General features: G+C 36.8%; 1 protein-coding gene across 3 annotated transcripts in view; it reads right to left on the reverse strand.

Moving 5' to 3' along the window:
* LPP (LIM domain containing preferred translocation partner in lipoma) overlaps positions 1 to 19140 on the reverse strand; it is a 655957-nt gene that overhangs the window by 320746 nt on the left and 316071 nt on the right. For all 3 annotated transcript variants that reach the window (XM_014452226.2, XM_023750563.1, XM_014452224.2), the window contains one exon: positions 14159 to 14281. In XM_014452226.2, the coding sequence (XP_014307712.1) occupies positions 14159 to 14281 (123 nt within the window). The remainder of the gene's footprint in view (positions 1 to 14158; positions 14282 to 19140) is intronic.

A 19140-nucleotide genomic window follows, 5' to 3' on the forward strand; every position in this document is an offset into this window, starting at 1 on the left:
ATATATAAAAAATAAAGAACACAGACACTCACACACATATGTATTCTGATGCATAAATATCTAAAATAGAAGTTCTAATTGCTTATTTTTTTAAAAGCAGACTAGGACTAGGAGAGAAATCAATGCAGGAAGGGAATGAAAGGATTCTATGCAACAAGTGACAAGTTTATAATGTACTACTTGCTCCTGAAAATAGTGAGAAAAGTCAATATTACCTTAGATGAGTGGAGGAAGGATGTAATTATCAAAAAATACTTTATGTTTAATGTGATATTGCATCTGATAACTGGGATGAGTTTGAAAACCACTTGAATAGTGTTTCAACGTTTACAAAGTGATTTAATGCAGAGTATGTCATTTATTTTTCACAAAATCATATATGCCAAGCAGAGGATGTAATCATATCGTGAATTAAGAAAATGAGGTTTGTAGAAATAAAACAACTAACATTAACACTTCCAAATATGGCTGAGATAGAATAGGAATTCTAGTTTTCAACATTTAAATGCTTAGTCCAAGAACTGCAGATGCAAATCCTCTCAATTGAACAAAAACCTTACAGATTCTGTCAATTTTCTATGTAACCAGGGGAAGACACTTCTCTAAGTTAGGGCTTCCTCCTCCAGAAAATGAAATCATTAGACTAGTGTGTGTGGCGCTGGCTCAAGCCTTGAGAGTACACAGCTGTAGTGATAAGAGAAAGGACAAAGAGGGGGTAGCTTACAAAACATTTGACTAGCAGCTTTCAAAGATTCCTAAAGTGTGGTCCCAAAATCAGCACATCTAGGAACTTCTTAGAAATACAAATTCCTGAGCTCCACTGCAGACCTACTGAATCAGAAACTCAAGGAGTGGAGCCCATCATTCTCTGCATAGTAAGCTGTCCAGGGCATTATGAACACTCAATTGAACCAACTGTAACAGAATCATAACTTATGAGTCTTGATTTTTTTTAAAGCCAACCTAATTCAGCTATCAGAGTAATTACCTTGTAAACCACAGAAATAGGTGTTGACGATTCATGTGTGTGTCAAGACTGGTTATCACTCTAGCTTTGGTTTTAGAGTCCATGCATTAGAAGCCACTGCCATAGCCAAAAGGACTAGACAAAAGCTCAGGAACAGCTAGACCCACACATTTTGAAGTAGTGTAAGAATGATGCCCAGTTTATATGAACTAGATAATCTGTTTCAGAGATTGCACAGCTATCACAGATCAAATTTATATGTCAATCTTATAACAAAAACAGTAACTCACAATTTAAGAATAAGCATCCACCTCCCAAAAATAAAATCTGCTAATGCAAGTAGTGCTAACGATATGCCAAACACTGTTCTAAGTGCTTCACACATGGTAACTTATTTATTCCTCATTACAATCCTATGAGGTAGACACCATAATTATCTTCGTTATAAAGATGAAAAATCACAGGTATAAAAAGTTTTAAGTGACTGATTCCAGGTTACACAGTTAGAAAGTAGTACAATAGAAACTTGAACCCAAGGCAATCTGTTCTTCGAATGTATCATTTTAATCACTACAATATACTTTATTTTAAATAATCTTAAACTCCATGAGGTTGGTTCCAAATCATCCTGGGCACCATAGATGTAAGTGCAAATTATCTTTGGTGACTCCCATCAACTTCAACACATTCTTAAAGAAAAATCTTCTATAGTGAAATAATATAAGCACAGAAAGAAAAATCAATATAGATTTGTTTTAAGAGCCAAAGCCATACCAACTCAAAACTCAAATCACCAAGAAGATCATCTCAGTCCTCAAGTTCACTTTACAGATATTGAAATAGACACAGATCGGTAGTGACTACCCACAAGACATCTAAAACATCTTAAATAATTGTTCCTAGAATTCTCATCAAGTTATTTCACTTGCTTGTTTTTAAGAGACAACATGTTTTTGCAAGGCGGAAGGAGTAAAGTGGCTTCCTGCTTGACTCTCACACTGTTTCACATATAATCCATCTCAGTGTTCACTCATAGTTCTATTGATATTCATAAAGACCATCTTCTAAGGTCATTGGAGTTGTCAATAACAATCTTAATAAATAAAACATATATATCAGCTATGATGGCTAAGAGCACTGAGTACTCTGAGGCTGAGTAGTTTGCCTTAGGAACAGAGAGAGTCAATTTAGGGATCTGGAATGAAATCAAGGTCTTTGTTATGTACTTCCAAGTTTTATATTAGGGAACAGAAAACTCCAAGACCTATAACCAAGAATGAGAGTACCATGGAATCCTAGCATCATTCAAATCAATCCTCCCATCTCTTGTCTGAATTCTGTTCCCAGCATTATTGCAAAAATTCATTTGTAATGATGATACTGGTGAAAGCAATAGTAGTTATTGTGTTATCATGTGCAAGATAGTGTATTCACACATTATACACACACTCATTATTTCATGTGGTCCTCATGTCAACTCTGAGATGTGTTATTAACTTAGGTTAATAACTGAGGTTTAAAGAGTTTAAATCACTCACTTGGTAAATGCCAGAGTGTAATTTCAAGTGCCTACAATAAAAGAAAACTTGCCATCTTCTAAGGCAACCCACATTGAACTTGAACGGCTCTTACTGTTAGAAAGATAGTCTTTATAGTATATTACTGATTGCCTTTCTCAGCTTCTAAATACTAGGCTTTCTTCTGCCCTCTGAAGCTGCATAGAAGTCTTATCCTAGCTGTAGAGATTTCCTATACAAACAATGATAGGAGGCACAAACAGCCTCTATGTCATCCAGTCAAATTTCTACCTCTGCCTCTTCAAGATTCTATATGTTCTTCTTCCCTAGGATGTATATTCTGTGTGGTAACTATCAGTTTGTATTCTCCCAATTGGCTGTAAGCTTCTATAGGGCAGGAGCCATGTACAATTTTATGTATTTCAGGCACACTGCTCAATGCAAGCTTTCCTTTTATTTGAGCTATAATTCACCTACCATAAAAATCCACCCTTTAAAATGTATAACCAGTGGTCCTCAGTATATTCAAAAAATTGTCCAATCCATATTACCATCTAATTCCAGAATATTTTAATTATTCCCAAAATAACTCCTGTATCCATTGGTAGTCACTCCTTATTCTCCCCAACATCCAGCCACTTGAAACTACTAATCTTTCTGTATCTATGGTTTTGATTATTCATATAAATGAAATCATACACTATTGTGTCTAGTTTCTTTCATAAAGCATAAAGTTTTTTAAGGATAACCCACATTATATCATGTATTAGTATTTCACTCCATATTATGGCTAAATAATAATCAATATTATGAATATAATAGATTCTTTTTATTCATTCATGAAGAGATATTTAGAATGCTCTCCTTTTTGGATATTATGAGTAATGCTGGTATACACATTCATGTCCAAGTGTGGACATATGTTTTAATTCTCTTGGGGATAATAGAAATATAATTGGTTGGTCATATAATAACTCTATCCAAAGTGGCTGCACCATTTTACAACCAACCAGCAAAGTATGACAGTTCCTGCTTCACTACATTCTTACCAACACATTTTCTTGTCTTTTTTTTTTTTTGTCTTTCGTTTTTATTATAACCATCTTAGTGTGTGTGAACGAGTATCTCATTGCACTTTTGATTTGGCCATTTCTGAGATGAGAAATAATGACAGGCATCTTTTTCTATGCATATTATCCTCTTGCATATCTTGGGAGAAATGTCTATTCAGATCCTTTGTCCATTTTTTAAATTGGATTATTTGTCTTTCTCTTATTGAGTTATGAGTCTTAATATATTCTAGATACAAATCCCTTATCAGATATATGATCTTCAATGCAATCTCCCAATCCCTAGGTTGCTTTTTCACTTTCTTGATGTCATTTGAAACATGGAAGTGTTTAATTTTGAAGTCCTATATACTTTTTTTCCCCTTCAAATATTTGTTCTGATGCCATACCACACTGCTTGATTCCTCAAGCTTTGTAATACGTTTTAAAATCGAGAAGTATGAATATTTGGTTTTCTTTTTCAAGATTGTTTTGGTTATTATGGGTCCTTTAATTTTCCATATGAATTTTAGGATTCACTTGAAAATTTCTACAAAGAAAAAAGTTGAAATTCTGATAGGGATTGCTTTTGATCTGTAGATCAATTTGAGGAGCATGTCATCTTAATAATACAATTGACCTCTGAATAACAAGAGGGATAGGGGTGCTAAACACACAGTAAAAAAATCTATATATAACTTTTGACTCACCAAATATTTACTAATAGCCTACTGTTGATTAGAATATTTACTGATAACAAAAACAGTCTATTAAAAAAACAAACAACAAACAATCTATCGGCACATATTTTGTACATGTATTAAACTAAAGAAATGTTACTAAGACAATCATATGGAAGAGAAAATACATTGACAGTATTTATTTTTTAAATGTGTGTATAAGTGAACCCACACAGTTCAGACCTTGTTATTCACCGTTATTTTTCCATTTATTTAAGTCTTTATATCTTTTAAAAACTCAACAGAGATTTCATGTTCAACTAATAGTCAAATAATAAATAAATAAATAAACTAACTAACTAACTAACTAACCAATGACTGAGAGAATCCAAACACCTCTTGGAAAAACAGACACAATGATCATATTCTTAAATCCAATGCCCTTCACAGAAAGCCACCCTTAACCAGTTTTGATGATACATTGCAATCTTTTTCTCACATCTTCAGCACTAAGTTCTATTGTTCTGTCTCTTTTGACTATGCAATATGATGGACAATGGCAGAGGGATGATGGCCTGATTAACAAATTTCCATTCATACCTTTCCTTCTCCAGGAAACTTATTGTAACTCAGCTACAAACAGACCACCCTTATTCACCCTCTTACTTCTCCCCTTGCTGGTTAGAAGGTCTGATTTATAAGTGGACTTCCCATAAACAAAGTTAAACATCAGAACTTTTAGCCATAATAGGCTGACCGGTGAGAAAATGAGCCCTAAACTTTAATTACATAGAATATTAAATCATGCAGAATGCTGTTTATAAAAAAGTATTTCCTAGCTTTGACTATCTTGGTAAGAGTCAACGCAATATGTAGGCCATTTGGGAAATAAAAGTTCACTTTGTGTAGGTGGGGTGGCCAAGAAAGCCCAGGAGATTCCATATTGCTAAGAAGCTTAGCATCTCTAACAGTACCTAAGAAGCATCACTTTTTAGTATTATCATGTAAGTAGTACAATATCAAGATGTAATTAGAAAAAAAATTAAAGACACCTCAGGTAAGGATTTGTGCATCTGACTACTAGTACTTCAAGCTTTCTGAAATACCACATTTCTTAAAAGGAACAAATGAATATTCTCTTTAGCCACTTTAAGGCTTATGTTTTATTTATATCACTTAATATGTTGCTTTAATGGATCCATTGTTTACCATCAATATAAACAAAGAATCCATTTAGAATTAAATTCTCTCTTTAAAGAAAAAGTCTTAAGTTTACATAGTTCAAAGGATGTTCAAAGGCACATATGCATGGAAAGTTTATTTCCATTTTAAAAAGCATAAAGTTAGATTTAGGTAATTAGTTTTGAAATGGCTTATAATTGGCATATACTTATGACATATGAAATACCAAGTCAGGAGGCATCAAAAACCATGTGGTAAAGGAAGGAAGACGTGAATCATAAAAACTCAAAGAGTCAGATGATAATTTTGCAGACTTTTTTCTTTCTGAAAAAAGGAAGCATATATCAGTTCTTCAGTCAGGTAACTGTCTCCTATCATTGAATCCAATACTTTATCACATTGATCTTTATATTAGAAAACACTAAGAAACATAAATGGCCCTCTCCTTTCAGCTAATGTAGAGGATACAGAAAATAACTTGGTGTTTACTTTTATATTATCCCAATAATATAATGATGGGTATAGCATGGAATTATATCCCAAGATAACAACTCAACCAAGTATACTGCTTTCAAGTGATGTAAGGCAATGCAGACATAAAGATGGAAATTTTAGCTGAATCGGCAGCTAACAGTAAGTTATCCTTACAAAAATTCATCTGCTTCAGCTACACTTATTTTTTACTGGTGCAAATACATATTAATTATGAAAAATCAGAAAGCAGGTATCCTTTGTCATTCATTAACTCAGTGCCTATCCAGACTGGATTCCCTAGCAGATTCTAAGGTGTGGATACTTACATAATTACTGGATTTGCATGACAACATTTACCTGTTTATTTAGCAAATATAAATTTGCATGTCTCTTGTACGTCAGGAAAGATAATCTTGCCTTCAGAACTTGAGTCTTGTGTTTATCACAATTCCTTCTTTGCTGTTGAAGCTTAAAGCATTACGTACTTTTATAATGTCTCTAGAAGGTATAGTCTGTGAGGTAAAATTATTAGAATTTTTACTGTACATTTGAGTCATTTGTGAGTCAGAACAACAAAACACTCCAATTCCCTTCAGTCTTGAACCCCAATAGGATAGCATAGGTGCACCTTGGAGTTAGAGCCCAGGGACCAAAGAGAAACAAATTCTAACATTTACTGGTACATGGGGCCCTGTCTGCACCTACAACGAAAAACAGCACCTGCTGGCTCCACAGCAGGATGTGCCCAATTTGTAACTTTCATTTCAACAAAAGTCCAGTTTGCAGTTTTATAAGGAATATGTGGGCTCAGATTATGAAACATAATGCATAAAGGATTCATATTTATAATTAATATATTCACTGAAAGGAGTGTATATGGCTTTCCTGGTCATTTTGACACTGTGAAAAGAACCATAGCAGTCATATGTCAATGTGATATTTGGTGCGGAGGACAGACTAGTTACTCACCATGACAAATGGTGATATGTAGGACTGGTTATTAACCACCTCCAACCTTCTGTCTAGAGAGACCTTTGTTATCATCATTATATTTTAATTTGGCTATAAAGCATATCAAAGAAATTGGTGTTGAAATGAATAAAACAGTGAATATCTTATCTGAGATATGGCTTTTTTCCTTTAAAACACAATACTCCTATGTATTTGCCATGGTAAAGTGCAAAAAAAAATAGCTAGATTTGTATTTTGTAGTTTATTTGCTTCTTAAATTAAAAAAGGGGGGACCATAGGGTTTCAGACCAAGGCTGCTACCAAAATAGATATTTCAACAGTGGGAGAGGAAGAAAGAAACAGGGAAACCAGTCCTGACAAGAAAGCTCTCTAATTTTGCAAATGTGATGTGTGCTTCTGCATGGACATAGAGCTAATTATTTCCACTAAGATGCTGCTGTAAAATGGAGAAACTCAACAGGCAGCTTTGTGCATTTCTTTTTAAACCAATGCCTGAATCAAATGATTCAGTGCAAGGTAACAGTCATCTCTGAGCCAAGGTCTTGCAAACATATCACAGCTAAAGGCTACCACATGGACCATGGCCAGAGTACCACAGAAGACTCCCCCACCCCTCTCCAAGCTTTAGCACAGCTGGCTTCTTTGTGGTAGTCAGCAGCAGCTGCCTGCTCAGCTTCCTTCCATGTTACTGCTAGGATCTCACCTACACCACAAACACAGAGCACACTCTTAGATTGGGGCATGTAACATGGACATTTTTGTACCAAACTTTTGTAAAGGTCCAATCCAAGGTAGATTTTCAGCTTAAATTTCCACTCTGAAAATTTTACATTCAAAACAAAGGTTTAAAGTTATGACACCACATATGACAAACATCATCTTCTAAAAATGGACAGGTATAAATGTTATTGCAGTGCAATTATATAGAATCTAAAAATTAATTGCCCTTCATCAAACTCATGGCATGCAACTCTGAGTCAGCTAACCACTCCTCCACCCCCATCTCATTGTTATTTAACTGCTGAAGTTTTTTTGGCAGGTCCAGACTAATTCAGAATCACCCATATCTTCTAAACAGGAGCACTGAACGAATTAGATCTTTTTTTCTTTGAAAATGTTACCTTTGCAAATTTTATTTTACTGTACTCAGTTGGTATCTTAGATGTGAGGTTTCTACAATGTTTCAACTTTTACCATGGCTCTGGAAGAAAGCTATTAGTAAGCAGAATACATAGACACATTGCAAATCCATTTTTCCCCAGCAAATCACAATATGCTGCTACATTTTTCCCAGGAAGATACAGGAAGAGGAAGATGACACTATTATCTTTTCAACAACCTAAGACCCAGTTCCTATCTCATTTAGCAAAAACCCAAATAAAGCCAGCAAGATTCAAAACTGCAGGGAGAGTCACATGCATCTCATCACAGTACCCACATGTAGGGGCTTTTACCTCCCAGTTGCTTCTTGTTTGGGTTGCACTGAATAATATGAAATATTAAAAAAATTATTAATTAATCTCCCGTGTAGTTGCTCATGACTTTTACAAGCTAGAACAGGGAGCACAAGAGAATAGAAGATCCATGGCACCACAGGACTCCACCCTGATTATGCTGCCTGCAAGCCCTCAGGCCATGTGAATTCCTAATAAAAAGCCTTCCATACAATGCGCACACAACTGAAATAATGTCTCTGGTTGCTTCATAGGTTATTGCTCTGTGAAAGAAACTCAGTGTGGGAGCCCTGGGATTGCAGCTAAAGACATGTACATGTGACCATTTATGTACCCAGTTTCCAAACAGACTGAAAAGTGACAATACTTTTTAAATGCTTTAAATGAGGAAGAAAAATATTGCACTTAGGAAGTAACCAGCATTCAGAAAAGATAAGCCCCCAGGCCTTCAAAGACCTGAAGCTTTAAAGCAAGCTCCAGACTCAACCTAATAATCCCAAAACAAAATGGGAAGGATTGAGTGAACTATTGCTTAGAGCCAACATCTTATTTCTTGAAACTCTAAAACAATATAGTCTTTCTGCCAAGGGAAATGATTGTAGTGACCATGCCCATTTTAGAAATAAAGGAAAGGGAGCTCAGATTGCTGTGGCATGTAGTTCACACCAATGGAGCTCTTCATAGAGAGGTAATCTCACGGAAGTGAGAAGACAGCACTCTTCTTACTGGCAGACTTGGAATCTAGGCTATGGACTATGCCCAACCTGATCCTTATCCCTGAATCTCTCTAAATGTTTTCATACTAGTCTAATGAGGATAGTGAAATTGCATGTGACCAATTCAAAAGCAGCTTGATTAAAATATTACTAAATTTCCAGAAACACTGAAATAGTGGTATAAAATATCTGAAAGTTTGTCCAGGGGCACCAGCTCTGACCCTACCAAACTCACTGCAGGGAAGAAAAGGAAGCTCTGTACTAGTATCAGAAGACCAGAACTCTAGCCCTGGCTCTGCCAAGAAAAGAAAAAACAAAAATAAATGCATGGATTTATCCACTGTCTTCTAAGAAATCAAAAGAATTTCAATCTGATCCCTGTGTAACTCTTCCAGAAAATCTAAGCTGAACTTCTAATAACAGATGATGCCACTGGATGGGGTCTAGATATACACTGACTCAAAGACACTATACTGCCATAAATTTTCTTTATACTTTTGGATTATGATTTGAATTATCTATGTTTTTTAAATTTATTATACTGTTTCATTATGATTCTAAGACATAATTTAGAGAATGTACCACAAAAGAGAAACATTTTGGAATAAACTAATTGAAATGCTAAAAAGACCCCTTCTATGCCTTGGTTGCTGTTATCATCCACAGAGAAGCAGTACGTCTTGTTTCAGGAAAAAAGGAAAATAAGCAGTACTCTTGCTCCTCATTGAGTAGTGCATTCTTTCTCTGAGCAAAAACTTTTCTTCCCTAAACATTTGGCTGCATGACCTCAAAGGCCTATCTAAGCTCTCACACTCTATGATCATATTCAGTCTGCAACTCATCCCACAACCACCTCCAAACTTCTCACATCTGTTCTTCTAAAGGTACTTCCTAATACACATATTTTAAAATGGGTAGCTCTTTTAGTTTCAAACACTAAGCTATTTTAATTACATAGCTCTGTGTAATGATGCAGGTGTATATTTTTATATTTCATTTAAAATTTGCTACAGCCGTTACCCCCAAACCCACTGCAGCCAGAAATACTATCACCGCTAAATTCCTCCTCTTGTATGGGAGTTCTTGGGCATCAAGAGTGCTACATAGGTACTAAGTGCATGTGATTTTATCTGCCTATCCCCTTTGCACATACCCGATACAGCATTTGAACTAACATGTCCTTCAAACAAGACATTCACTTTCAACATTCCTTGATTTTCTCATTACTGTTAGTCTCGCACCTTGAATCCCAAGCCTTTCCCACGACATAGGCTTTTGTACCCATAAACTCAAAGGCTCTTTGCAGTCTTCCCGGACACTTCCCTAGAACAGTACACAGTATAACGCTAATATTCCTATTATTTTTTATTTTCCAACAATTTCAACATCTGGTGAGTCACATAACAGCTTAAAGTAGCACATTGAAGCCCTTCTTTAGTGGCTTTTGAATTGATTATGTGCTTGTTTCCTCTGTTAAGAGTACGAATTACTAGACCAAGAACATGGATTCCCCCATAAAGGGATATCAATAAATGTTAGGTGAATGACTGAAAATGTGAAATTAAGCCACATTTCCCAAGTAAAAATATGAATAAATAAGTGAACAGAACTAAAGCTGGGAAATCTCAGAGTAGAAAATGCTCCTTTGGAAAAAGGAGCAAAAGGTTCCATAAAATCTATCTTCAAGTACTCAGACATTTCTCAAAGTTGTTATGTGAATAGAGCTCCTTTGAACCTCTACTGGTACATTCTACATAGAGTAGGATTTTCCCTAGATCGAGCAGTCAAAGTGGCCTTAATAAGGAAGTTCAGAAGTGGGTTCAGGAACACACATAACGCACGCTTAAATAATGAGAAATCATAGACCTACTAGCCTACTTTAAGTAGCCAGGTGATTCAATGGGTTTTATAATTTGCTTTGGATCAAAAATAAAAACATCAAAGTTGGGCATTAACATTCTACAGTTCTAGGACTTTTCAAGTACCTTTTAATTACAACACAACAGACATCATCTTCTTTTAGCACCTATTTTTAATATTTTAGGTGTGTGATTATCACTCTCACAGCATATAATTATGTTAACTAATAAATACTAACATATCTAATTCAGTTCCACCAGAGTTAAGATAACACAAAAGAATGAGTTGTAACCCCCAATTAAATCTTGCTTTCCTAAAGTAGAATGATAAAAATGTTAGACGGGATCACTCTTTAATTTCTGAATGAAATAGACTCATCGAAAGTAGATTTTTACCTCAATTATCCACTTATTCTACTTAAGGATTATCATTATTAATTTTTCTAAACCTTCTGAATGTTTTTCTTTTTATAAGAAAGCCTCTAAGGACATTGTTACTCATATGATTATTTCATAGATTTTTGTCATTGATAAAAATGTTTTTAAAATGCTGACATCCCCAATCTGGTTTTAGAACTTAAAACCAAACACAGGTGTAAATTCAGAGTCCAGCTGTGCTCACATTGTAGTCCTATGTCCTACGACAGGTCACTTATCTTCTAAGTCTTAGGTTCCTCCACTCCAGATCAGCATATCATTAATATCAGAGTTTCAGTCTTACTCAAGTGAGAATATATGCTTTACAATCAGTGAAGCACTGTCCAAATATCAGTGATTATTAGTTTGTGTGCACAGTAAGATTGTGCAAACAAAAATGGAGCTTGTAAATAACCCATAAAAACGCAGTGGTTTATGGGAGGTATATGTTGACACAGCCTTAAGGAATGAAGGCTATATTAAGTAGAAGCTCCACAGTATATATTAACAATTTAGGGGGGGGGTTGAGCAAAAACCCTATTTTTAAAAAGGAGGGGATCATGGACAGGTGACTCCAGTGGAAAACTCAGTGGTCTTGCTGTTCTGAGAAATTGAGCTTGAGGCATGTGCCTGAGTGGAACAGGAAAAATGCTTAACATCAAACACTGGTCCATCAAAGGCTTGCTGGAGAATGTCTCAGATCTGGCCCATCCTCCTGCATCTTTCGAGAACACAGCTTGTTTCCTATGTTCCTTTATAGAAATGAAATATGGCTTTTTCCTGATTGAGAACCTTCCACTCTTCCCCATCTATATAAAAGCCTAAGCAACTATTATGACCGGTCGACCGCTCAACCAGTTGCTATGATGCACACTGACCACTAGAGGGCAGATGCTCAACGCAGGAGCTGCCCCTTGGTGGTCAGTGCGCTCCCACAGCAGGAGCGCTGCTCAGATGACCGAGGGGCACCGCACACTGGGCTCATGACTCGAGAGAGCAGCTGCTGTGGCACAAGCCTCTGCTGTCTCTGTGGCAGTGCTACTGAGCAGTGGTGGCAGCAGCAGAGGCGGCAGGCGCGGGGGGCCAGAATGAGTGGGAGCGGCCTGAAACTGGCAGTCTGACTTCCCCCCTGAGGGGTCCCAGATTGCGAGAGGGTGCAGGTCAGGCTGAGGGACCCCACCGGTGTACGAATCCATGCACCAGGCCTCTAGTTAACTATAAAGGACAAGGCAAAATCTTAATCTGGCATTCAAACTTGTCCCCAGGCTATCAGTAGAAAACTTCACAATCCTGTAGATACTTTAAGCCTTGAGTGGCCTTGTCCTTAGCCACCTAGAAACCTGGACCTTTCTCCTCAATGGCTGAGGCTGTTCTCCATTATTGTCTCCATTATTACTAGTCCACCCACCCATCAATCTGAACACACAAGCCTTCTCATAAATCTTCTCAGATTCTGCCACCTTCAAAAATATGTATCACTCTCTTCTTTATGTTGCTACAATATCCACCATAGTTTATTATTATGGGCCCTGGGCAATGATAATGGGGTCCTATTTATTTCTCATTCCACAATCCACTTTTCTTCTCCTAACAGTTTTCCTAAAAGACCACAGTACATGCTACAGACCTGCATCTCAAGATGTTTATAGAAATTAAGTGTATTTCCACTACCAACAGATCTGGTGGGGCCAAGAGTAATGATAGCAAAGGAAAAGCTAAGTTCTACTCTAGTGTGTTTTGCTGACAGTCCCATTATATGTCTAGGAAAAGTAATGGGAATATATCTAAAGAAGAAAGCACTGTGACCTTATGTGCAGCCCTGACAGCTGAGAAGCAGGGCTAGATTTTAATTTATGAAAGGAACCATTGTGAACACAGGAGCTGCTGGTGAAGAACTGGAGTAAACTCAGCATGCCATATGTACGGTCACTTAGTCAAGCAAGCATCTCGCAAGTCAAACATGCAGTGACAATTGTGCCAGTCCATTGTGTGCGTCTAGAGTTCCATTGGCTGTCTTCTGAGGACATGGAAGCCCTGACATAGATTTCCCACTACCATCTCAAGACCTGAGATTGACAGGAATGATCGCTAGCAATGGAAGTTGTTTCTGAATGCAGATAGCAAAGTACAATGCAGAAAAAGAGCCAAGCTAAAAAAACAACTAAAAAAACCCCAAACAAACAAATAAATAAGTAAACTGATAACAAGGAGCACCATCTACCTTTTAAAAATAGAGATTAATGGCTATCACCAAATTCTGGTGAACGTGAGGAGACACTGGTATATCCTAACTGCCAACACAAGCTATTCACAACTTTTGGAAAGATAAATAAAGAAAGTGGTCAGACTCCTTAATGTAGAAATCCTAATATTAGGAATCTAAGACAGGGAAATAGCTCCAAAGAAAATACTCATGGACATGTCCTTCATAGCATTACATACAACAACCAAAAAACAGAAGCTACCTTACAGGTACAACATAAGGAATTTCCTTATAGAAGACGTAGCCCTCACTTTAACATAATTGTGCTAAATTCTATTTGTTAAGACTATAACAATGTATACAAAATATCCACATACTCAAAGCCAGAAAATGAAAAGGACAATGGAGTAAGAAGAATTTTAATTTTCAGAAGTTTTTTGTATAATGTTGTTGTATTTTAAAGACAATACTAATTAAATTAAATTTTAAGGATTATGCCTGTTAGAAAACATATGTTGATATTAAATATAAAGACGACTTAGTCTTAGACCGTTGACTGTGAGAAGATTAAAAAAAAAAGGAAGGGCTATGAACAGCAGCTTGTATTTTCAGATCATCATAGACCATTTGTAGCTGGCCATATGGAGACATTCCCGGACAGCTCTTACCTGTGGAGGCCGAGGTTTGTAGGGGGAGCTGCACTCAAGGTCAGCCAAGATGCTAGTCAATGAGTCAATCTCAGCATCCAGGCTGGAGCGTCTCTCCTCAATGGTCTTGCCTCCCGGATTTCCCTGCCAGAAGCAACACAGACATGTTCAAAAAGGAAATTTCCAGTTTCCATTGATATCTGACTGAATTCAAATTTTCCAAGTTATAGTGTAGCTTTGTCCAAAATGTTCTGAATCTACCCCCGTGCCCCCAGCCCTTATAACATTTCAGTGGTGGCCTGAAGTAGAATGATCCCTTTTTGACAAATAAGAACACTGAGAGGTGTACGGTTATTTTTCTAAGGTCACACACATTTTTTGATGAGTATAAAAGTAAAAATAAGTAAATGTCTCCATCCTGTACTCAACAAGCATATCCAACTAGGAAGATAATGCAAATTCTTTGTGTTCAGAAACCACTGCTTAGAATGATGACATTTTAGTTGGAACAAGAAGGGCAAGGGTGGGAGACTTACAGTCCAGGAAGAGGAATCAGCAGGGGATCCATGTCTGTGTGACAGACAGAGATGGCAAGCCCCAATCAATGAGTCTAAAAAATGAACTAGCATGAGACTGTTCAGGGTTCTGGCCAAGGGGCTGCAGAGGATGCATGTGGCAGTGGCCACTGATCTGAAGTAGGAGCTTTATGGATTTCATATGTCAATGCCCTGTGTTAACAGAAGTACCAACTTTTACCTGCACTCAGAATCAATAAGAGGTGAGTAGAAGACAATAAAACTACCACAAGGGCAGCCCCAGGCATTGTGGGAAGGTTCTGGCAGGTAGATTGCTTAGAGCTTAAGGGAAAAATATAGAAAGTGAGGTGGCTTTAGAATTTGAAAATATGAAGTGAGGTGGCTCTTTTATATTATATTATAAAAAAAAATAACCAAATGGCTCAATGTGCATGTGTGTGCATATCTGTGTGTATGTCTGTGTATTTCACACTATATGGCTCAGATACAAAGGTTGCCCTTGAGAAAAATTGGAGATTTTCCTCAGCTCTCTTCCACAGTCAAAAATGAAAAGAACAAGAAAAGGTAAATAAATAAGTGAAATGCCAGGTTGACGATGTTTTCTCAGAGCCTACATTCTGGGTTTGACCTAACACTATAAGGCCAGAGGGTTGTTTTGAAAGTGCTAATCCCTCTATCAGAAGCAATCTCATCGTTATCCCACTGAGTATTAATAACTATGAAATACTGTGGTATTATTAAGAAGAAAATCTTTTACACATTCTTGTGAATATTCTGACACTGGGTCCTGGTACAAAAAGAAAAGGGAGGATATTATTGTTAAGGAAGACAACTGAGAAATGTATGAAGCTGTTCTCTTACATGTAAATAAAAAACATTATGATACGTACAAAATTGATAAGTGTATTTCCATATACTCATAGATAGCACAATATATTGGTAAGGGCAGTGGATTGCAGCCTGGTTAAATTCTTTCCTGAGCCCTAGTTTCCTCATCTATAAAACAAAAAGAGTATCACCTGACATACCTAAGACAGAGGGATATTAAAATATTCAGATAAAAATTGGATGAGAAAATACTTTGTAAATTATAAAGTGCTATAATTATAATTTTCATAACTAGCACTAATTACAGCAACCAGTAACTATAAATTAATATGAATAATAATGCTATTGTTAATTATTCTTCTCCTTAAGGGAAGCATCATTCGTTAAGTGTTCCCTGGGGGTATCAGTAAAGAGACAGCATTTAATAAGGTCTACAACATCTGTACGGTAGCAGAAAGTACATCAACTGCCCATGTCCCAAGTCACTGGGATATCTAACCACAGAGACTCAAAATCACAGAATTACCCTGAGCAATACAATTGAACAAGTAATTATAGTGTGCAACTAGCCTATGCACGCAATTGGTATTCAGCCTCTTTATTCTACCATTCCTCTGAGTTGAAACTACTCCCCATTTTTAGTTGCTCACATTAGGTTGACGCAATTTAATAAGTCCAGCCTAATGCTGTGAGATTTTTTACCAATAACCTCTTGTTGCCTTACTTGACCTTCTTTGCTCCTACATTTATTTCGATCCCCATTATGGATAAGAAGAGGCCTCCTTATCACTATACAGTCTCTATTTTAGGTCTCAGTTCAAATAACAGATGTCCTACCAAGTCCCACCAACAGCCCTTCTCTGGAATGCTCATCTAATCTCACAGCACCTCTAGATTCAGGGACTATAACATAGCTACTCCCAGTACTCTATACTAGATACCAGAGGCCACAGTCTTATAACCAGCTAACAGAATCCTACACACACATAGTAATGTATCTTTTCATTAACTCCTCATCCCTGTAGCTTTACCATTTACCTAAAGGCTAAATGACCTGCTGGAGGCCAAATAACAAGAAGGAAGGTTCTGCTGACTCTTCGCCTAATGCTTTTTCTAGACACCACATAAACTCTTATAAAGTGGTTATTGTAACAACTACAATTCTCATTTTTTCAACCATAACTAGAGAGATGCCACTGTGTTGGTCCAGGTTCTGCCAAAAATCAAAGCCTGATGCAAAGACATGCATGTCGGTCCCAGGAAGCATGACTGAAGGACTGGAAAAATTAAGCAGGGGAAGAGTGAAAGCCAATTCAAATATGCTGTATTGAACTGGTCAGCCACATAGGTAAGTAGGTCTCTATTCTCCTCAGAGTCCTGTGAAATGTGCCTCAGATCTTCCCACTAAGGGGTGAAAGAATAGATTATCCCCGGGCTCCAGTTCTCCATGAACATGTGCTGCCTATGGGATTATAAATTCCCTCATACTTGTCCCAAGAAGTGGAGTGGTGGCAGAGATGCCCCAGGGCAGAAAGAGAGAGAAAGGTACTGCAGCTGAGGCAAGGTGCCACCAGGTCATACCTACACAGGGGTGGTTGCTGTAGCAAAGGCTGGTGCATGAAGGTAAGACCAGAGGATAAATGGTGAGGCACAAAAAGTGTCCTTTTACTCACAGCCAGAAACCCAACATGAATAAGGCATCCATAAGATATTTTTTAGAATATAATTATTTTCATTCATTCATTCAATAAATATGTATATGATTAAAGCTCACCAAACCACAATTGGGGCTTCTTATAACTTGGAAAGTTATAAGCACTATAAGTGCAACTAGTAGAATTATTGGGTGATGGCATCCCCGTTTGTAAATTCATAGGAACAGAGTTTAAACCAGAGTGCAGAACCAAAATGTATAGTCTGTGAGGCTATTTCCAAGAGTCTGACTTTAGATGGGTCATGTTTTAGCCCACATATTGCTAACCCACTAATTACATGTGACAGTCAAGAACCAGTTGTTTATCCATGTTTTATATCCAAATATCTTGTTTGAAAAAGAAATTTAACTCACAGAAAAGTTGTACAAGTAGTAAAATGAACTCTACCCACAAACCCTGTACCCAGATTCATCAATGGCCAACATTTTGTTCCCTCTCTCTCTCTCTCTCTCTCTCTCTCTCTCTCACCCTCTCTCTCTCTCTCGTCTCCACCCCTCCCATTCTCTCTCTTAAATTTTTTCTTAAATAACAATCAGAAGATAGGTATGACCACTCAGAGGAGTTTATTCATTTATCCATTTGTAAGGCTATGGGAAAATTCTACAGCTTATATATAAAAGATTCATTTACTATGGTAAGGTTAAAAAGTTAGAAACAACTACCCTTCAATAAAAGAAACTAAAGTAAGGTGATTTAAGTCAAGCAGCAAGAGATCTTTTCTAACCTGACTCAGATGCAAAGGGACAGAAATGTGGCAAAAAGGGAAGGCGGGCTAGGTGTTTATAATAGCAAAATCTACCCTTTATCAATATATTTAAAGGTATATATTCTGTTTGTTAAAGCACTGAAAACATTTGAAAGAAGTTACAGAAACTTCCCTTCCATATACTTCAGCTTGCATCACCTAAGAACACCTAATGCTTTGATATCATTCACACATCCAAGAAATTTAACATGGTACAGCATTATCTCATATGCGCACATGCTCACATTTCACCAGCAGTCTAAGTAATGTCCTTTTATCTATTGTTATTAATTCCCATCAAGAAGCTAATCAAAGATCACACATTGAGATGACATGTATTTTTGTTCTTTTTTAACGTTAGTCTTTCATGAAACCGACCTAAAAATATTTATTTAGGCCAAGTGTCTTATAAAAAGTTCAATAATCTGGCTTTCCCTGATGATTAGATTCAGATTGAACAAGTATGGCAGGGATATCACAATGCATGATGCTGTGTCCTTGCCACTGCACTCTATCATGAAGCCCATGATAACAGTTTGGCCCAGTTAGGTGATGTCAACTGTGATGACTTGATTAATGAAGAATCCACTGCATTTCTCCATTGTGAATGTGCCCTCCTCCCTTTTACCTCAACAAATTGTCTGTGAGACTCTACCAATATTCTTCGTATCAAGAACCTTTCACCCAATCGTTTTTGCATCCATAGGTAATCCTTGCCTGAACTGAATATTGCATTGGTGGTTGAAAAGTTGTGAGAGTACCCACTATTAATGAATGGAAATACATGGATCCTGCTTAGTATAACATTTTGTGGTATTTTGTTGTTGTTGTTGTTGTTGTTAATAATAATTAATTTCCATTTTGAGGACAGGAAATAGAACTAACTGCAAAGTCTTCTGCTATAAAAAAACACACATTAAGAACCTAATGATCAAATCAACCTTGTTAAAAAGTGAGTTCTTGTTCAGGCTATTAAGAAAAACCGTCAAGGGGAATGATCTAATTAATTAAGAACTAATCTCTGCCCTATGAAACTCACATCCAAGAATTAGAGCCAATACCCTGAGTCACATTCAAAATATGTATGACCCTGACCTCATCATCAAAAACTTTGATGAGGTCAAGTAATCACAATAACACAGCACAGGAGGGGATTTGAAGAGGCAAAATTTGTATGTG

Source organism: Myotis lucifugus, unplaced genomic scaffold (assembly GCF_000147115.1).
Source record: "Myotis lucifugus unplaced genomic scaffold, Myoluc2.0 scaffold_14, whole genome shotgun sequence".
Classification (NCBI taxonomy): Eukaryota; Metazoa; Chordata; class Mammalia; order Chiroptera; family Vespertilionidae; genus Myotis; species Myotis lucifugus.